This window comes from Papilio machaon, chromosome 1 (assembly GCF_912999745.1).
Source record: "Papilio machaon chromosome 1, ilPapMach1.1, whole genome shotgun sequence".
In the NCBI taxonomy this organism is placed as follows: Eukaryota; Metazoa; Arthropoda; class Insecta; order Lepidoptera; family Papilionidae; genus Papilio; species Papilio machaon.
Genome location: NC_059986.1, coordinates 8697400 through 8718699, shown reverse-complemented (window position 1 = coordinate 8718699; position 21300 = coordinate 8697400). Strand labels below are relative to the sequence as shown.

General features: G+C 31.0%; 1 protein-coding gene across 2 annotated transcripts in view; it reads left to right on the top strand.

Moving 5' to 3' along the window:
* Positions 1 to 21300, top strand: part of LOC106718809 (calcium/calmodulin-dependent 3',5'-cyclic nucleotide phosphodiesterase 1) — a 103514-nt gene that overhangs the window by 63773 nt on the left and 18441 nt on the right. For both annotated transcript variants that reach the window (XM_045678815.1, XM_045678811.1), the window contains exons 2-3: positions 12472 to 12625; positions 16939 to 17052. In XM_045678815.1, coding sequence (XP_045534771.1) covers positions 12472 to 12625; positions 16939 to 17052 — 268 coding nt within the window. The remainder of the gene's footprint in view (positions 1 to 12471; positions 12626 to 16938; positions 17053 to 21300) is intronic.

The window sequence follows — 21300 nt, the reverse complement described above, 5'->3', positions numbered from 1 at the left end:
AATTGCCGTATAAATCTATGTAGAATTATTTTTTTAATTCCGGGCAATGTTCCAACCGGCCAACGGGTTTAGTTACAAAAGCTAATTATTTTCCAAACTCAATGGTGCTGCCTAAATATTATTGATAACGTCAATTAAATTAAGCTTTAAATCTCTTCGACCTTTACTTATGTCTTTTTCAACTTGAATATTCAAGATTAACTAGAATTCGGCTGTGTTAATTACATTCACATTAGAACAGAATTTTTAAACAAAAAGTGTAACATAATATGAAAATTACACATGATACTTTGTAGAATGAGGTTTCTCTATCTTGGAGTACAATCTAAATCTGTTATAACTTATTTATAACTTAGTTATTCAAGTTAGTGTAGTTGAACACTTTATATCTTGTCGGATCACACTTAATACAGTTAATAAGTTAGTGAATATATTAACTTTGGCTTATAAGCTGTATATAAGTCAAACTAGCGATGATATTGATGAATAACTGTTTTAGTGAACGATGTGTTTATTTGAGAGATATATGTATATTTTAACGATAGTAGGTACTTACTGCGGATTTCTGAGATCAAAACTTTGTATGAAACGTTTTAAACGGGGATTTTTGTCTCAGAAACTCACGGTTAATGGTTCATTCCAATTTGTTTTTTACAAAACCATTTTGTAGACTTTATTCCAATTTAATAGGCCGAAGTCGTACATTAAAAAATCATCCATCATCCATCCATCCAATTATTATGAGATCCAGTTATAAGTAAGTAAATAGAAAAAAATATTATAAAATCATACATCAAAGCCTATAGCGAAATTAAGGCTATTTCAAATAATACAGGTTGCCAAAAGACCTGTATAAAAATGGCGTCAACGACGAGACCTTTACAGTAAAAACATCTTTTATAATATCTAAAGAGATTTTAAGAAACGCTCGACATTTAACTTTCAATGTTAATGTAATTTCATTATTAAATTTTATTCGTTGTAATTCCAAGATTAGATATTTAAGTTTCAATAAATAAATTTCATTTGATAATTCGTATTATTTATGTATATCTTTGAATAGAAAAGATTATACACACTTTTGCTTTGTGAAAGAGAAATGGCCCCATTAAGATATCTTTTATCCTAAAATAATAACTACCATCGAGAACTTGAAGACAAAACAAAAAGACGAAAGTTTAATTACGCTGTAGAATTTATTGCAAGCGATATTGAAACGAGAACTCGAGTCTCGACGAATGGGGGTGAAATAAAAAACTTAATATAAAAAGCTCTCGCTCCTGAAACTACTAAAAGTTAAATTGTAAATAAACCTTGATGAAAAAGGACAAACTAAAATGTAGTGGGAATTATAAAATAAAGCAGTATAAACGTACTGTTATCTCATATTTAAATAACAATGAAAGATATGATTGAATTTGAGAACTCACGCAGTGAAAACCCTTTTTAAACCGATTCAGAGAATGCGTATGCAACTTTTTATTTAGATTTCACATTCCACGATGAAGCTTTACCATTCGCAAATGGAATAAAAATAAAAGTAATGTAGAACAACCAAGCTTTTACAAGCTTACAGAATAAAGCTCCAGGCTTTACTAATCAATATGGTTCCACGTTATGTTAGTTTCAAAAGATGGTAGGACAGAGAAGTAGAACAGTACTACAATAAACGGATACTCGACGCCCGAGGCAGAACAGTTATTGTAGTAGATGTGCGTTTAAATAGTAGTATTGCACTATCTACTACTCTGCCTCACAGTTCTGTCCTTGTGTGAAAGTAGCATCAGGTCGAGGTGTGCGTAGTATATTGTCAACATCGTTAACACCTTCTATCCGGTGACAGCGGAAGATAAATGAATCGCGGTAAATTCATATGTTTTACGCGCGACCTTTTACTTCGTGCCTGAATTTGTAATTAATTAGTATACACAATAAAACACAATATCTAAGATAAATTTTATAATTAGCGTTGTGAAGCATAATTTTGGAAGATAATAACTTTAAGTGCAATTTCTATACGACATACTTATAAGTCCGTTGATTTATAGAGGACTAGCTGTCGCCCGCGACTCTCTCCGCACGGAATCAAGAACAAAACGTAATAGCTTGGGTGTTCTTCCAGACTATGTTCTACATATGTGCCAAATTTCATCAAGATCAGTTGAGCCGTTCCGGAGATACCTTCAAGCAAATATATATCTATCCAACCATCAATCCAACTAAACTTTCTCAATTATAATATTAGAAATATTTTCGTACATTTAGATAAATAGGCATATGGTCATGAATTTACAAGCATTTATCGCCACAGGCAAAAGTCAAATAAATAAACACAAGCTTACATTTAGTAACTCTCGACTAAGTAAAATATAAAAATACCACGAAAGTTTACGGAGCCTATTAAAGTTTTTTTTACTTGAAAAAAAAAAACCTCGTAATTTCTACATCTTGTATCCTCACTTAGAGCAGGTAAAAGTTATGAGATTAAATTAACTACCTCTCCACCGCTGTAAAAACTTTGCAGAGCTCATTAATTTATTTTTAAACGTCTTTACGTGTTTCGCTTCGTTTGAAATTGTCGTCGCTTGAAATTATTAAGTCACTAAAAATTACGATCATAATTATTATAAAAATGAAAGAATATTATTTCAATTTAACGACTAAAATTATTATTAGTATTTAACTAGAGACTGTCTCACTCTTTTGAGGTCACAAGTATTTTCAGTTTTTTTGACTAGCCTAAAATATAATAAACTAGCTTTAACCCCGACTCCGTCCGCGCGGAATAAGAAAAAATGCACACAAGATAATAAAGTTGCTATTTCCGTCTCCTAGTTCTAAGCTACCTCCCCATTAATATTCAGCTAAATCAGTTCGACCGATCTTGAGTTATAAATAGTGTAACTAACACGATTTTCTTTTATATATATATATAGATGATTTGTCTATTTTACTACTCGAGCAAAGCTATGGTCGGTTACTACTTGATCCTGTAGTAATAGTACAAAATAACTTGCTCCATACTAAGTGTTATGTTCTATTATTATAATAGATTCCGTATTTATTACGACATACTTCATGACTCGAGACTTAACAAATATTAGATATACAGCATTTTCTATATAAGAGTATGGATACCTCAGATTCTTGGTAGTAAAGTTGTAAACAGGTTACGTCTGCGGCATAAGTTTAAAGTGGAAAACATCTTTGTAATGAACGGCGTGTTCTATGATACTGTAGTTTAAAGTTCAGATAAATTATGTTATCATATTTGAAATTCCTTATAAAGATCATATATTAATTTTAACTAATTTAATATTGAAAGAAAGACACAATACAACACAAGCCAGAACCTAGATGTAAGAGTAAATAATAAAAGAATAAATCCACTGCCGCATATTCATATTACGCTTTAAATTTTTAAATACTGTAACTGACAAGCTTACCCTTTCCTATCAGTCAAATAAAAACGAACAAAAAGTTCCAAACTTGATGCTTGAGTCAGTATGCGTTCATAAAGATGTTTCAATTTTACGTAAGCTTCAGCATGATGCGTGATTATCACCTTCACCAGATACCCTACGAAAAGTGGCATAATTTATTTATTAGAACGGTGAATCTTTGCCGAGTCCATTTCATTTATAGTCAAAATTACTATAACTTATTTAAGAAGAAGTTTAAGGAAGCACCCCACAATTTTCCTATTAGGAAATAATGAGAAGGGAAACTGGATTTGGCGGAAAACGGGACGCATAGGAAGGGGAAATATTAAATATTTCTGTGCGTCCCCTTCACCGTTGATTAAAAGTAGGCAACACTTCTGAAATTGCAGATGTCTATTGGTGGCGGTCGCTTCGCTGTACCTTTTACCTCGCTACCTTTTGATATAAAAGAATTAACATGCGATTAAACATAAACTGTAACATAAAGCATAAACTTTTCAGTGTTATACAAATTAGTACAAAGCACTATTTAATCAATTTAGAGCTGACGTGTTGTACGAAGTCGTTAAATAAGTTGTACCATTAAGGTATTGTAGAACAACGAAAGTTTAAATGATTCAACTAACTCGCGGTAGCTAACAAGATAACCTCCTCGTTACCCAGAGCAATTTTAAGATTAGTTTGTAAATGTTAATAATCACTCTATGGTAAGTGGATTTTTATTTAGGTTCTTTTTATTTAGTTTAGCGTATTATCGAATAAAGTCATGTAAGATCCTTAGGTATTTTTGTAGTCGGTACCCAATTATTGATATATGTAGCTTTTAAATAAAAATTAACTGAAATTAAACAAAATATACTGTAAGGCACTGTTTATTTAAACACGTGTTTTAACTCTTTAACCGGCTCTAATTGAAATTATTGACGTCAATGTGGTTATATGTTTCACCATATATATGTACCATAATGCTTTCGGTATAAGTACTTCTTTACTTATTGGTATAAGTGCTTCTTAACGTATTTGAAACACCGTTTAGATTTTTTATTGTTAGGTCCTTAATTAACTAAATTTGTATGTCCCATATTACTATACTACACCAACTTTTTAATAAAACGATTTAAAATATTTTATGTTCATCACAAAATGAACAACACAACTTGATTGACACAACAAGAGTCTGTACTCTTTCTTATCTGTATAGAAAGATCAACATTCAACATGACCTACTTCTTAAATATAACAGATTGTCATATTTTTACACAACTCAACAAAACCGGTTTCAAAAGAATACTTTTTACATCTCCCAAGATTTCCAAGTGAAAGCAAGCTCTTATCTACCGCTTCCACGACAGCTCTGAACTCAGTATTTAAACGAAGTTTTAATTAAACGCATAATTTTCCTTAAACCCATTAACATGATGACTAGAAAAGCAAAACCCGTCGTAGGCTAAAGATATTTTAAGCTTTTTTCATCTTAGTAAAGAACAAAACTGACGTTACATTATTGACAATTTGTATAATGCCTAGTCTGATTATAAAATGACAAAGTTAACAATTGATCAGCGACATATAAACCAATACGTGTATACCTGATACATATACTAATAGTAAGTGCTCGAGTTCGTTTCTCTTCATGTCCATGTCCAAAGCCTATGGATAAGTTATGACAGTCGAAGCGAATTGTGCATCGACCGACGGAGGCTCAATAACTTTGCATAAGCTATCAGGGGATGCGAGACCGTTTTCTCGCTTTCTAGGTTACAATATTTCTCTGGACTTGTACAAAGACTATTTTAAATGAAATTATATTTTAAAAAATCTTTTTCTTTTCTGGAACAATCTTCTGAAACGATTTTATAATAAATATCAAATGTGTAACAAATACGAAGAATTGAACACGACCATCTCCAACTTATCATGATGGGCAAAATCGCAGACAAAAGACGCGCTGGAAGAAGAAAGAAATCGTGATTGCAAAGTATAAATGCGGACGAATATTGCTAACGTAGAACATTTATTTCTCTTGGCACAAGACTGGGCAAAAGTTCACTAAGCTGACGGCCAACCTCCATTAGTGGAGCGGCACCTAGAGAGAGAGTGTGTGAGTAACAAATAAATAAAATATTTTATTTAAAAAGGATATAAAGATATATTTTTAAAAGATGATAGTTTTGGTTAAAATTCGTCTGGATGTGTTTATATTGCATTTTTCCTTAAAACAACTCCAAATGTTTTGATCTTGTTACCGCTGTTTAATCTACACAAAATCGTCTACCTTAAAACAACGTTAGCGATGTCTAACACATAAACCTGAAGCGTGAATAACGGAGATGCACTTCCGGCGCTACGTCTACGCTGTAAATGCACGTAAAATACAGTGCTCTTTTTACACGTAGACTCGTAGCAATACCAAGCTTTTGTTTATTAAATTCGACATATAATTGAATGAATTTGTTTTTGTCAAATTGAATTTAAGCGTTGTATTTTGGTTAAATATTTAAAGTCTTTTGAAACGGAATGGCTTACTTGTTTGAGAAAAATATTTTTGTTATTTTATTGTTAAATATCCATTTCTCTCTTCTGCCCCCCCCCCCCCTCTCTCTCTTCTAGTATTTTACTCTTTTAAAGTAATTTAACGGTAGTGGTAGTTAAAACTTTACCCTTTGTATTTCTGAATACATTTTTTCCTAAAGGAAAAATATTATTCTACAACATGCGAGCTGCTTTCACTGAGAAATGCAGAACGATATATTTAGTTCAGTTACTGGATGGAGGCAACAAAAATGCACTCGACGTATACATTCATCTCGATTGAATGCAACGAAGCCAATAAAAGATGTCGTGTGCCGCTTTTAGTTAGTCGAGTGATGTAGAATTTTTTCATCAGTATTTCAAAAAAGTTCTAATACGATCTCATATCTAGTCGTTGAACAATCAAATATTCTTTAATACAGTTCTACTACTTAGTGTGCAACAAAGATTAAGGTAGTCGACGCATCTGAAATTGGGTATGACTATGGGCAGCGGTCGCTTCGCTATATTGGCGGATTCAGGTAGCCGCTCGCTCATATTAATTCATACATCTTTCCTTCTTTTTAATATTAGAACAGATTTGTTTATTTGATGTGAAAGATACTGTGTAAGGACTTAACAGGAGCACTAAACATGTTTCTAAATATTCATGTGAAATTATCATTTTAAATCAATCTAAGGAATGTATTTTATTCCCATTTAATTTTGGTTGTATAAATATTTATAAGTGAAACTAAAATATTGGTTGGTTTTGCAGTGGCGAGTCCGCCAGGCGGCGCGGGCGGCGCGGGCCCGCACGACGCGCCGCGCCCGCCGGCACCGCCCGCGCCCCGCTCACGCACCCCGCCCAGTAAGCACGCCTTTCAACTTTAGCGACTATCACGAACACTAAACAACACCAGACGCGACATCTTCCAAATCAGTCTAACACCACCTACGCCGACAGCCGAAATCAGTGTTCCATCGCGAACCATTTTTTCTTATCCAAGTTATTTTCTTTTTTCTTTTAACTAACTTGGTTCTTTAATCATCTAAAGATGGCAGTAGCAATCGATAAACATCATCTATTATTTAAAGGGCGATTGATATTTTTTAATTCGATTCTCTAAAGTAATTAAAATAGTTTTCGGATAGATGTTAAGGTTGGCATATTGATTTCGGCTGTAAGCCATTATCGGAACACCATCAGATGTCCTTTCCTGCATGCAGTAAGTAGCCTTTGCCTAACTGCTAGCAATGACCGTATATCCATGGTGGGCAACCTCAAATGTGAATCATTCACATAGCCTGTTTTTAAAATATATACCTCTACATAAAAGTTTCATGGTGTTCTGATTCGTCTTAACTTAAGTATCACATCGACAAATAATCAAATGGCGAAGTTAGTTTTCGTGATAGTTGCAAAGTTAATCCGTGCACATTTTTAATATATGTATATTTCAAATTAATCCTTACTCTGCACTCTATGTGGTGAATTTTATTTTATCACCTTATTTTGATATTCTTGATGTCTGTTACAAATAAAAGCATTTAAACACAAAACAGTTTACTGAATAAAATAGATTTTTGAAAATATAGAAAACCGTTTTGTGTTGAAAACAAAAGAATTTCCAGAAACAATATGAATTTAGCAATTAAATACTTAAATATTACTTAATCAAAAAACAAAAATATACTGCATGAATTTACAAAACAATATTTCTGAAATCCCTGCCTCTTTTTAATCTGTACAACGTTGTGTTTCTTTTATCTTTTTTAAGGAAAATTCGTTCTGTCAACTTGATACTGTTCACTAATTAATTCGGTTACATTTTTCTCCTCTTTTTTCTTCTTAATTATCTTTGTTATTAAGATTTTTATGTCTTTAACTGTCTGATGTATTTTTTACTATTGTTTTTTTTTTTTTCAAAACCAACCTATTAATGTAATATTGAAATTGGAATGCAAACTTTTTTACTTTTTTAGCTATTGTGATAATTTTGTGGTACAGCATGATTGTTGCATGTTATATTTTTCTTCGTAAATGTTATCTTTATTGTTCATGTTTTTAACTTACACATTTTTAAGAGTAACGTTAATTTATATTTATAATAAATTGAAGATTGTATTTTTTATAGCATAGGGGGACAAACGAATAGCGGATCACCTAACATTAATTGATCCGACGTCCATGGACATCCGCAATACCAGAGGAACAGCAGATTCTTTGCCGGCCTTTGGAATTGCTCTTTTTTTGAAAGTTCCTATTTTAAGTGCATTGAGGACTTTTAAATATTACTACGTAAGTCTACTTTTAGTAGCATAAAATATTGTTACTATAAAAATTTACAAAATTGCGCTGCGAGTGCAAAATTTATCGAATAGATTTTATCGTTTCAAATGAAAAGTAATAAAAAGGTACATAACAGCGTAAAATGCCGCATCGAAATAGGACGGTTTTATACGTAGGTATATTTTCGGAAGCGTCCATTAAAATGTTACGGTACTTAATAACGCTGTTAAAAAAATAAAGTTGCCCTCGTAATGACACTTTGAATTTAGAATCAATAATGACTATTGAGATAAAAGGATATTAGCAATGAATTACATTTGATTATGACCTAAAATAAGATTCTTACCATTTCTGCATTAGCCACTAGGCTACTAAATCATCATCATCTCCCTAGCCTTATCCCACTTATGTACATGTGGTTAAAAATAGGGTTTAAAAAATCTCAATGTTTTGATTTTTTACGGCCAACTTGCCTCTCGCTTAACCTAACTTGGGAGAAATAAATAAAAATTAAATTTGAATAATGTGTAATTGTAAACGAAGTAACTATCACCAAATATTTAAAAATTACTTCATCAGCCTAGTAATATTAAAAGCCATATAGTACGAAGAAACATAATGCTTATGAAAAATACTATTTCAAAATTTGTTATTACGGTACGTTGATTACGCGTAATTCATTGCACGGTTATGTCAGACCTTTTTGGATACTTTTATACTATTTTATTCACAGGCACATAATACACAAAAATAGTACCTAAATATAACCGCTCATAGAATGTACCAAACAATAAATCCAAGTTAAACAGACAAGAAGAATGAACGACTTAAATAAAGAGTAATGAACATGTTACGATGAATAATTGAAAAACAAATGGTTCCATCTAGCGTTTTTAAGGCTTCCTTCACTTCAAAGCTGAGTGCTACTGTCCTTTGGGCAATACCACATTTATTCTCAAGATTGGTCATTTCGTATTGTCCCAAAGGGACACGAGTGACCAAGAATAAATGTTTCTGTTTAATTCAAGGCCCAAATAATCTAGTACAAGGTTCATGTAAGATATACAATGTTACTGAAGCTTTAATATTACATCGTTGTGTATTAAATTATTTATTATAAAAAAAGTAGCGATGTGAAAAAAAAAAAAATTTCCTCAACTCACTGTAGAAAAATGTTACAAATAAATGAAACAATTAAGCATAAAATGTTTTATGTCTAAATACGGTCAAAATCCCTTAAACATTAATAGCTTAAAAGATAAGAGATTTAAGATATAAAGTCGTGGTCGTCTCCTTTTATTATGCTCATGCCTGCCATGGCTTATATGGAATGATTAAAAAAGGATCGAAAATTCCACATATTAACAAATGAAGGTACTCGAAAATTCATTTCAACAGCTCAGTAAATTGTAAATATAAAAGAATCATTTTAAAAGCAAGTTAAAACAATTACGAGTAATTCAAAATATCAAGAGCTTGTTTATTCTTCACTCTCTGGAGTCTTTAAAAAGATTTTCAGCTAAATATTTTTCACTGTCAGTCGACTGAAGCGCCTCTCGTTGCGAGTTAAACGAGAGAAAACAAAAATGAACAAACAAATGGAGTGTTTTCATTGAAGTATCAACATCAAGCATTCTGTTCTAATTTGTAGCATTTCTGTAAAGAACGTCGGAGACTCAGTAGTTACGCATTTGACTTATAATTTGCTGGTCCTGAGTTCGAACTCTGCCATGTACAAATGTGTTTTTCGATTTACAATATCCGACGTCAAGCCTCACTGAGCCAGTCACCCCGTATGATGATGATGATAACGGTGATGATTACTGGAAAAAGAACTTCGTTGAATTATTTTGTTTTATTCTATGGTCCATCAATATCAAATCTTATCATTTGAACATTATCATCGCAACGTAGCTGCCAATATTCTCGTTTCAGTTCATGTATTCATTTCAAGTTCATGTTATTGATTGATAAAAAAATTAACCGAATCGCAATATACATACATATTACCAAATTTTTCGTTATCTTTAAATAAAGCTGAGAAATAATGTTTACGTAAAAGTAATTTGGCAGTGTAAATTCTCGGTTATACACAAAGGTTTTCGTTCAAAAGTAGAAGTCAAATTTTCATTTTTATTAAACCAAGTCAGTTTTACAAACGAGTATTGTCTGCGAGCGACATTTAATTTGGCCGCTTTGTTCTACCGATGAGAGATCAGTCGTGCATGTAATGTGACCTTGGGTCTTTCGTAGGACACTGAATTAATAGCCTTCCACATCTACCACGGTGAGTGCTCTGAAGAATTGTTTGGAAGAATTTCTACCGCCGAGTTCCGTCATCGGAAGATACGACAGACCGCCAGGTTCCATCCACACCATTTCGATGGCTGGCAATTAACAACCGAAACTTTCGGCCTAGAACAGCCGCTTTGTGGAATGGTCTTTTCTCGGTGATATATCCAAACCACTACGACTTAGGTTCCTTCAATTAGCAAGCGTTTGCCCCCTTGTCGTATAAAAAACCTAAGTAATACTACAATTATTAACACTAATTAACTAATCCGTCAATTTCGATGTTTCCCGTTGGTCTGATGGGCCAACCGATCTTCGGCCTAATGGTAAAAAAATCCTATGGTTGTTCGATTGGTCAATCGACCAAATGAGAAGCAATCATCAATTTAATATGTTTTTTATGTTGCAAGTTGTCAGTTAAGAACTAGATACGACTATAACGGTTGGTTTCGACTGCCACCATCCCTTTCATTCTCTTTAGACATAACAGAGACAGCAATACGTATTAATACAAATGTCAGATACCCGAAAGCCACAGTTACCAACACAAAAAATACCTGCCAGAAATTAAGCAACTATCTCGACAAATTAATCGAAAGCCTCTTTAACTACAAAACTTAACCACTCCATTAGCAATTCAGCTATCTACTTCATAAAAGTAATTAAAAACTTTTCAAAGATTAAGAAGGAAAACAAAACCTGTAATAACTCCCGGTTTCTGTACATTATATAATTTTGTAACGTGCAATTTTTCTGGTTTTACACATGTATAAGAAAAGGTTTTTATGTATTTCTGATGAATATTTATTACTTCACTGATAAGCTTAAATATCAAGGATTCATAATTATATAAAAACTAATATATAAAATCTTATCCAATTATTTTTAAAAGTATATGTCTATTTTGAAAGAATTGTCTTTAGAATTGCTAAGGCAAATATAGCAAGCGTGGGCGGATGCCGCCGACGTTTTCGTAATTGTAGTTTATTTTCATTCTACAAAAACCTACAGCCTACGTGTCGTTTATTTTTAGCAGTTTTTTTACCAATTAGCTAAATTAAGTTAAACATCGACGTTGCTGATGTTTTTTTACAGTTGAATAAACATGTTTTTTTTTAATTCATTAAATTATTAATAAAATCATTTTTTTAATACATTAAAATCTTTTTCAAGATTAGTATTTAATAATTAACATTTTATAACTTTAAAACATATTATATCTCGATCATAACAAAGTAATTCTCTCGAAAGTGAAGATTTGAATTTTTTTAAAAATCGATACAACAATATCCCTCTTAAAAGTTACCGAGTGTTGCGACATTACGGAGCCAAGAGCTTTCATTTTATAACAAACAGAGCAAATAGCACTTGGATTTGAAGACTGTGAATAACTTGCACGACTACGGACGATGTTCGATATAGTCGTTCAATTAAATGGAATCCAAATCGAAAAAGCGCACACAAAATCCGAACAGAGATAATTATTGTTAGTTTTCAATATTTATACGATTTTTTATTTAGATTGGGAGATAGAAAAAATATAAAAATCCCTTTTGACAATTTGATTGCATAAATAAATGATAACGTTTTTCTAAAAATTGTTTTATTTTCACTCAATGTTATTGCATGTGTATATGTTGTTACACGACAATATTCTGTTTCGCATGATTCGTTTTTATATTCTAATATTTGTATGTTAGAGTTATAAATTGTATGTTGACAATATGATAATTGTAACAAGAGGTTATTCAACTTAACTCACTATCAGCAATTTAAACAATTTTAAAGATCCAACAAACAGATGTTCATTTCCAATGTGGACCAAAATGCATGAAAGCTTAACGTTGACGTTGCATGTAACAATTAAATTTCCATATCAATGTAATTCCAATGTATCGTACACAATAATCATTAGACGTATTTTGTCTGCAGAACAAGGCGCTCTAACGATAGTCCGCCGCTCGTCGAGCCGCAGCAAGGGAGAGTGCGCAACGCCCACCGACGAGCAGCTCGACCAGCTCGACCTCGACACTGAACACTTGCCCGCCGTCGACACGCCCGACGCCTGCGATAAGGCCGCTCTTAGGTACTTATAGACTGACAAAGATAATCGTTAGCCCTGCAATTTCCTTCACGTCCATCTATTTGCAACAGCTCTTTAGATTTACCCTATGAGCCGAACATCTCACATCTTCTTTCGTTTATTTCATAGAAACAACAATACAACAAAATTTGACACGCCTTGAAAAGTTAATGTAGTAATCGTAACATTCTTCTAATTTCATTAAAAAATTTATAGGATAGCTATTTATCTACTGTTTTTATACAAAACATTAAATTACCAACACAAGTTGAAATATTTCGTTAAATTTATCTCGAATTTTCACATATACTGTGACATTATCCACGGCCAATGAACAATAAAGATCAAAAGACCATTCGATGTTCACAGTTCATTGATGTTTACGTTCTGGTATGAATCGCGTACTAGTGAACATCCGTCGCTACCGGATATTGTCTGCTGATTGTAGCCGCATGTAAGCCAACACGATACATTTTAATGCCATTTTATTATAGATTTCTATGAAAGGTTTCAGTATTCAAATCGATAGTGAAATAAAAAAAATATTTAGTTTAAACGGATACTTTGTTCATTCAGTTCTGAAAGCAGCACTTTTTTCCTTTTTGATTAATTTATACAAACAAGTATGTAACGATTTCCATAACAATTTTATGTATGGTTACTTAAACAAAGCAATGAATTTCCTGATATTAAAATTATCAATTTAATTGCCGACATTATGTAAAATATAAATTATGTAGTATTGAAAAATAAAAACTACTATGATTCAATGTTTTAAGTTAAAAATATTCTAAAAAATATATCCAACAAATGTCTGAAAATAATATCACCATCGTCAAAAGAAAAAAGGTGACAGTCGGAAATGGAATGCGAAAAAGGGATATCAGGTTCAATTCATCTAAATGTCTGTCATTTAGGGTCTCTAAGAGATAAAAGTTATAGGTAAAAAATTGTTATCGAATGTATTTACATTAGAATGTTGTGTAATGATTAAAAATAAATGAAAGCTTAATTGTCATTGAAAATGCATCGATCATTATCATTAATTAATATCAAAATAATTAATTAATAAATGCACAACAGCATTATCGATACTGAACCTGTCATTGCACTTCTCACTTTAATTAATTATATTTTAATTACATCAATGTTTGCCACCGAATAAATATTATTGACCGGAAATTTTTAATTGAATGAAGATTCATTTTCTATAAATTATTATATTATTCACTAAAATGATATAAAAATTTAAAATATACTAGTACTTGTGTACTTACAGTAAATATCATATTTTTATTTAAAATACGACTTGACGCGATTCTCGCCCAAAATAGGTATGTATTTTTTATAGCTTAGTCGTAACATTTCATCACTGAAACATCCATTCAAAAACATCATTGTGATCACAGTTTTTAATTGTACGAAAAAACAATTGAACTTAAATAAGTAAGAAACCTAAGCGAGAATCATTGTTCGGTCCCGACGGACGACCTCCATAAGTGTGAAAAACGAGTTAAAGAGAAACTACTAAAAATGATAAAAATAACGCGGTCTTTTGGACTCTCGCTTATCTAGGTTCGACTATATCGTCCTAGTGTTGCGGTACTTAAACCCTCTGTTACAGAAATCTATTTTTTTATAAGAAGAGTGAAAAGTTGAACCACACTTTTATATCGTAAATCTAATATTAAAAGACCGGCTTATTCAATAAAAAGATTTATTTTCTATCACTTTATTAAACTATACTTACGTATAAAAGTGTGTCTTTGAGGATGAAATGTATTGCTTTTAGCGAGTACTTAAGGGAGTTGAGATCTATCGGTTGACGTCCCTCACATTAGTCGAAACTGAAATAAAGTTTCTCGAAGTTACTTTTGAAGCGATAAATGTCTTCAAAATTGATTCAGGATCACATGTTGGCCACAGATAGATAAATAAAAATCAACTTGATGTGGAACTTACTGAACCATATTTAAATGAAAAAAATAAGATCTCTAAGTCTTAATCCCTTAACCGTATACGGACCGATTTATGGTTTCGTTTAGTAGAGTGAGATTTATACAATTTTTTTGTTTTATTTGAAGAAATTTTTTACATATTATAAAATTTTCCTTTAATAGATCTAAATAAATACATATATGTAGTAAATATATTTTATCACACCTCCTTCATAATTAAGGCAGTAAGGAGTTAATAGTTTTTGTACTTATTTTTACTTGCATTTGACTTAGAAAAATTGCATTTGCAACAAAGAAAAGAATAGTCTTCGCTACAGAAGTAGATAATAATTAGTAGGCAGCGACTAAAAATAAGTAGAATAAAGTCCATTCATTTTGTTTTCAAGTATTTTTTTTAGTTATTCTAGTTATCGTATATTGTTGGCAACTCTGTGTATTGTTAGGCAATAAATAGAAGTGTGTACAATATACACACAAAGGCCCCGTACAATGTAACACGATACGATAGTAATGATGTGTACGGGAAAGTATTGATCGCTGTTCCCGTGGAATGGAGTCGTGTATCTTTTTTTTCTTTGTTCTTCCTTTCCACTACGTTTAAGATTTTATTGGAACGTTTCACGTTTATGTTCATTGTGCTACGACAGAGGTCTATTTTACGTGATGAAGTCTTCGGGTTAATTTAATTAAGCTCAGTTTGGCAGACTTCGTTTCAATTAAAACACTTTGGTTTTAATACACCTTTTATAAGAGTGATTTTACGTAAAATAATTATTGCGCAGTTTTAATGAACAATGATAACTTACCCATTTATTTAAAACTATGAGTCGCAAATATTCGTAAATCAAATAGAAAGTACTTAACAAATATTAAATAAAAAATGTTCTCATATTTAATGAAAAGTTACAACTAGAATACAATTGAAAATCGTAGAGCACTACGTCTTGTAGCAACAGTGACGAGATTTGACGTAGTCCGCTACGTCCTTAGCAAAGATCGTAGCCACCTCCGTAGCTCTGCTTTCAACTGTATTACCAGAAGATTTTAGAAGAACATACTATTACAAAATACATAATATCTTCATGTTTGTGCTATATTCCTTAACTCCTTAACAAGTAAAATTTTATTATAATTAATTTAATTAATATTATGTTTAAAAATGGCATTTTTAAAACTAAATAATAGAAAGAATACGTAGCGAAATTCCTCATGTGGAAAGAGTACATAAGAAAATGCGTAGTATTCGATGACAATAATCACTTTCAGTGGCTAATAAATTTATTATTCTAATAGGGGTTAATAATCTATGTATTTACACAATTTTGTAGCTAAAATATTTTTCAACAAATTGACAAACATATTGATAATTATTGCTAACTGGGGCGTAATTCAGGACAGTTCGTTTCAATCTGAGTGCGTTTTATAAATTATACGCTTGTTTGACTGGTATTTCAGTTACAACTCAAAGTAAAATTTGTTGTTCAGCGTAGCGTAAGCGTAAACGAACTTCTAGAGTGCTCGTTTATTTACAACCTTTTGTAAAAGTCGAATATCTACGAATTGAATGACTTCATATTTTCATTATGTTAACAATAACTTCCAAAGTTAGACATTAGGCAGTGAATTATCATTTGTTATTTTAGAGCGTTAATATACATAATATGAATAAAAAATTATAGAGACTGCCAGTGAGTATATATCATCAAACTTACACTGAAAACCTAAATTATTCAGGAAATTTTAACACTGTTTTGTTTGATATTTAAAATTATTCAGGAAACTTTGACACTATTTTGTCAAATTTATAAGCCACAACTTTTAAATTCCCTTATACGTGATAAGTTAAAGAGAGTGTATAAAAATAAAACACGTCCAATTTTAAATCATTGGAATTAAATTAAAATGAACTGTATAATATAAATCATTATAAACTCTCTTTGTATCGTTATTATGTTTTATTCGTCACGCATATCAATTAACGCTCGTAGATATATTTCAATAATGGCTTTGTTAATTAATTTTATGTCTTCCTTCATTTGTTTCTCGTTCAATTGTTTTGACTGAGAATATTTTTATCCATACTTAAATGTTAAAATTAAATCAGCGTGATTTTACATAATATATTAGATCTTTTAACGGTTCACATTATATAAAAATCTATGCATAATAATTTGCACATGATATTTACTATCTAATATAGTTCACATTTTATTAATATCGTAGTCACAAACATTTAATATCATTTGAGATTATTTCCTAAATTAAAAACACTTTTTTTAGTTCATGAAACTAAGTCTTACTTACCTCGCTATATACTTCTTATATATTTCTATAATATATTTATTTTCTTGTCCACAGATTACGCTATCTACTCAGACAATTAAATAGAGGTGAAATACCCGCGGAAACGTTACAAAAGAACCTACAATACGCCGCAAAAGTCCTCGAAGCAGTCTACATAGATGAGACCAAGTATGTACACAGTTGTATTGATTTTGTTTGATGTGTTATTCCTTTCTTTACAAAGGGAACAGAAGTATATAACATAAATATAAGATTTCGTGTCAAAATATTCGTACAAAAACATATTGTATTCTCTTTCTTTCAACTTGAAAAAAATGTGATGCTAATATGTTTTAATACGCGTGTTTTAGAATTAGAAATAGCGATGAAGCGCACATTGATTTGTACGTTTATTTACCGTTTCAAGAAATATTTTCCAAGAAACCTTTAATTGAAACGACTCTTATAACGTTATTTACTATGAGAGATATATACGCCTATTTTCTTTTTGCTATTCTTTCAAATTATATATCTTCTGTATCCTTGTTGTAAATTTTAAATAAAAACTGTACTAATTCTCTACTTGTTGTATTAGAATGATTAATTAATAGTGAATGATCTATATTCATTATATTCCAGAAAATAAATTTAACGGAATATGTATACTGGATCATTTAAAATGATCTAGTACCAACGTACTATTTATGACTACCTAATCACTGTAGGATTAGGAATAAAATAAGAAATTGTTTCATTATCTTTGTGTTTCAGATTTGCAGTTATTACGTCGAATGTTTTAATTGTATTTTATTTTATTTTATCGAGCGTTATACATTTATAGTATGTGTACATGCTTTTGTTGCTTCCCATCGTTATTATTTCAAACCTTTTTTTATGTTCATACGATGTTGGAGTATTTTAAAAGATTAAAATTAAAATTATAAATTGAAATGTAAAGGTATATAATACATAGATAATAACATGGACACGGATTTTAATTATAATTCCAAAAAAAATAGCAGATTTAAACAAAAAAATTATGTTAAAAATGACGACATTAAAAATGATTATCATAATATAATGTATGCTGAAGTTAAATAGAACCCCCTTGCTTTCCACTGTACAAAAACATATCGTTGTCCCTCTTGTTCGCTTTGATAAAATACAGATAACAATATATGTTTTTATGTAGCTGTTTTAGCAGTGAAAACGCACGGTTATACAAGTTGTTGAGACAATGTAAAGGGCAATAAAAATTTCCCTTTTTTTACATCATACCCATGAATGCTTCTGATTTATATGAAACACTCAAAACTTTACAAGCTACTTATGTTCGTACTCCAACCCGACTCTTCCGCAGCCTTTACTTTTATGTAGCACTTTGGTTATTTGATTATAGACGTAAATGCGGCATTGTTTCCTTTTTTTATTATGAAAATAAAAAAAAATCGTATAATAGTAATTTCACTGTGGCACAAACTCGATTGGTTTATATTAAATTTATTGGAAAAGCTTGCGAGCTAACGTTTTCCAATAAACTGTAAAATTTGATTCGATAAAGTATGTTTCTAAACGTATAGATACTCACGAAATAAGGAAATTAATTAAAGTACTAATAATTTTACTATATTAAACAAAGTTATATTTCCAATATGGCTCATCTGTATAATAGCAATATTGAAAACGGAAGTCGACATTTAAGCTATACTTCGAATTCATTTATGAATCTGAAGATTTTTATTACTTAAAGTACTAATTTTACAGAATTTCTAGGAATTTGAATACCAGTGTATCAACTGTGAGTCGAAAATAATATCGTCAATTAAATTCCTTTTCTCCTTAGAAAATGTCGGTTTACAATCGTTGGAGAATTTTGTTGTTGGTTTTAAAAGAAACGTTCTTAATTATAAACACTTGAAATAGATCATTAAAGGATTCTAAATTTTAATTATGCTCATGAAAAGCCTTGATAACTACATTCCAACAAGATTTTTTTTTCATTTCGCCTTATAAAATGCTACCCAATTTAACCCTAAACTTGGCTACAATTTAATAGCTATCTAAATATATATTATCACTCATTGCCGCCTCACTATAATTTACTTCTATTAAAACGTATTCTCTTTTATTAGTTCAAAGGTTTTAAATTCCAAAAAACGTAATCGTAATATAAAACGAATTAAGGAAATCTAAATTTCACCTGCTTAAGGCTAAAACGGAAACAAATGGTTAATGCAAGACGTTGGAACAGAACAATTTATACCTCCCCAATCCGAACATGCGCCGCCCTTGATAAATAGCTACCTCGTAAGATTTGTTACTTGTAATCTAAATCTTCCTCGGCACGTAACATTCGTTATTTTAGATAGTTAACATTACCATTGTATTAATACTGTAAAATATACAATAGCGTGCTTTCATTAGTTTAGAAATCATCTTACTTAATAACAGTGTGAATGCGATTGTATGGATGGATGTTTGTTAGAATGTATCTCCAGGACGGTTCAACGGATATCACTGAAATTTGGCATAGATGTATAACATAGTGTTACGAATTTATTAGTGATATTTTAATAATCCATTCTGACCAATTAAAATACAACCATGGCAACCAATTTTGACAATCCATAAAACTTTATACAATTATAAAACTTCTTTCACGATAAAAAAATACCGAAGAATAACTCGTTACAAAAGCTTGGAAGAACATATAGGCTACTTTTCAGTTTTTTATTTTTATTTCATGTGGACGGAGTCATATAAAACATCTTACCTTTTCCCCCTCTCATGAAGGCGCATAACATTTTACAAACCTTAATGTTTTGGCATATTTTTTACGGCCGGCCACAAGCCTGTCGCCAACCCTATTTGGGAAATAAATTGAATATTTATTTTAAAAGAAGCAAGAACAGAAAAATAATTTTATTCAATAAATTCCATTTGTGAAAAAAGGAAAACCTTTTCAATCAACATTTTTTTCAATAAATCAATTTAAAAAAATAAATAATATAAAATATAATTTCAAGGCAATGATTTTTTTTTTCTTAATGCAATATTCCATCGAGTTGTAGAAGATCGATTGAAAAAGCATTTCTGATGCGACTCCTGAACAATAGTTCCTTTTTAAAAGTACATTTTATTTCACAAAACAATGGGCGTGCGAACAATATAGAATGAATTTACTCTATTTGTTTTATCGTTTTGTTTTGTTCTCTACATACTTTAGATTGTGAAAAGTACCGTACATTTTTAAATTACTATATTTTCCAACAAAAGTTTATTAAATTTGTGCCTAAATATTCAATTATTTAATGCTTTCATTAATATAGCAAAGTTTATCTGTTATTGGGTCATTGAAAATGTTTTATGTGTTACGTAAGTATATTATGTATTATAAGTGTGTATATATAACATAAGAGAGACTTTTGCAGTCAAAACGCTTTAATTTTATTAATTAATTTTACCATTTTAAGTAGCCTCACCATGATCCAACCGATCTAATAAAGTCGTTTGTTAAACCCAATTTTTAAAATATTACTTATATTATAAATGCGAAAGTTTAGATGAATGAATGGATGAATGTTTATTTAAAGGTATCTCCAGAACGGCTCGATGAAATTTGGCATAGAAATAGATCATAGTCTGGAAGAACACATAGGCATTTACTATGTTTTGTTTTTAATTCCGCGCGGACGGAGTCGCAGGCGACAGCAAGTTTACTTATAAAATGAAGCGTATCCAAATCGCATATTGTAGGACATAAATTATGTTTTCACGTATGAACTATTCGCTAACATACAAATTTAACTTTATTTGTGTTCTTTTTCATATTCATATCACGCGTTGGACTGAATTTACGTGTGATCTCGCAGCGACTAACAATTTTACATCATGATATGATATACGCCCGGTACGGGGACGCATTTGCATGAGAATACACGTTTTGCATTCGCCTACCTGCATTTCAATTAACTTTCTATTTTGTGATGTAAATTAAATATGTTTTCCGTGACAAATATTAAAAAATTCTTTAAATGTAGTTTTTACCAGGTTTTATTGCATTTGTTTCAATTTTTTTTTTTGTCATTAGTATATTGTGTTCTTTCTAATACATATTATTATAGAAAATGTTTAGTAGATGATGTTTTCCTTTGCCGTAAGAACGTCTGTTAAACGTACATGTGTAAATCGAAAATCGACAAACACATTGGTACATGGCAGGAATCGAACCCAAGAACTGCAGATTGCAAGTCAAGTGCTTAACCTCTAAGCCATCGACGTTCTGAATAGAAAAGTATACAAAATTAATTTCCAATTTTAAAAATAGTAATAAAAGAAATTCCCTGTATAAAAAAAAAACAAACTTACTGTACAATATCCACTCATAGAGCCAAACCACTAGTGGGTCGCAACCAATTTGGATCCTTTACCCACCTG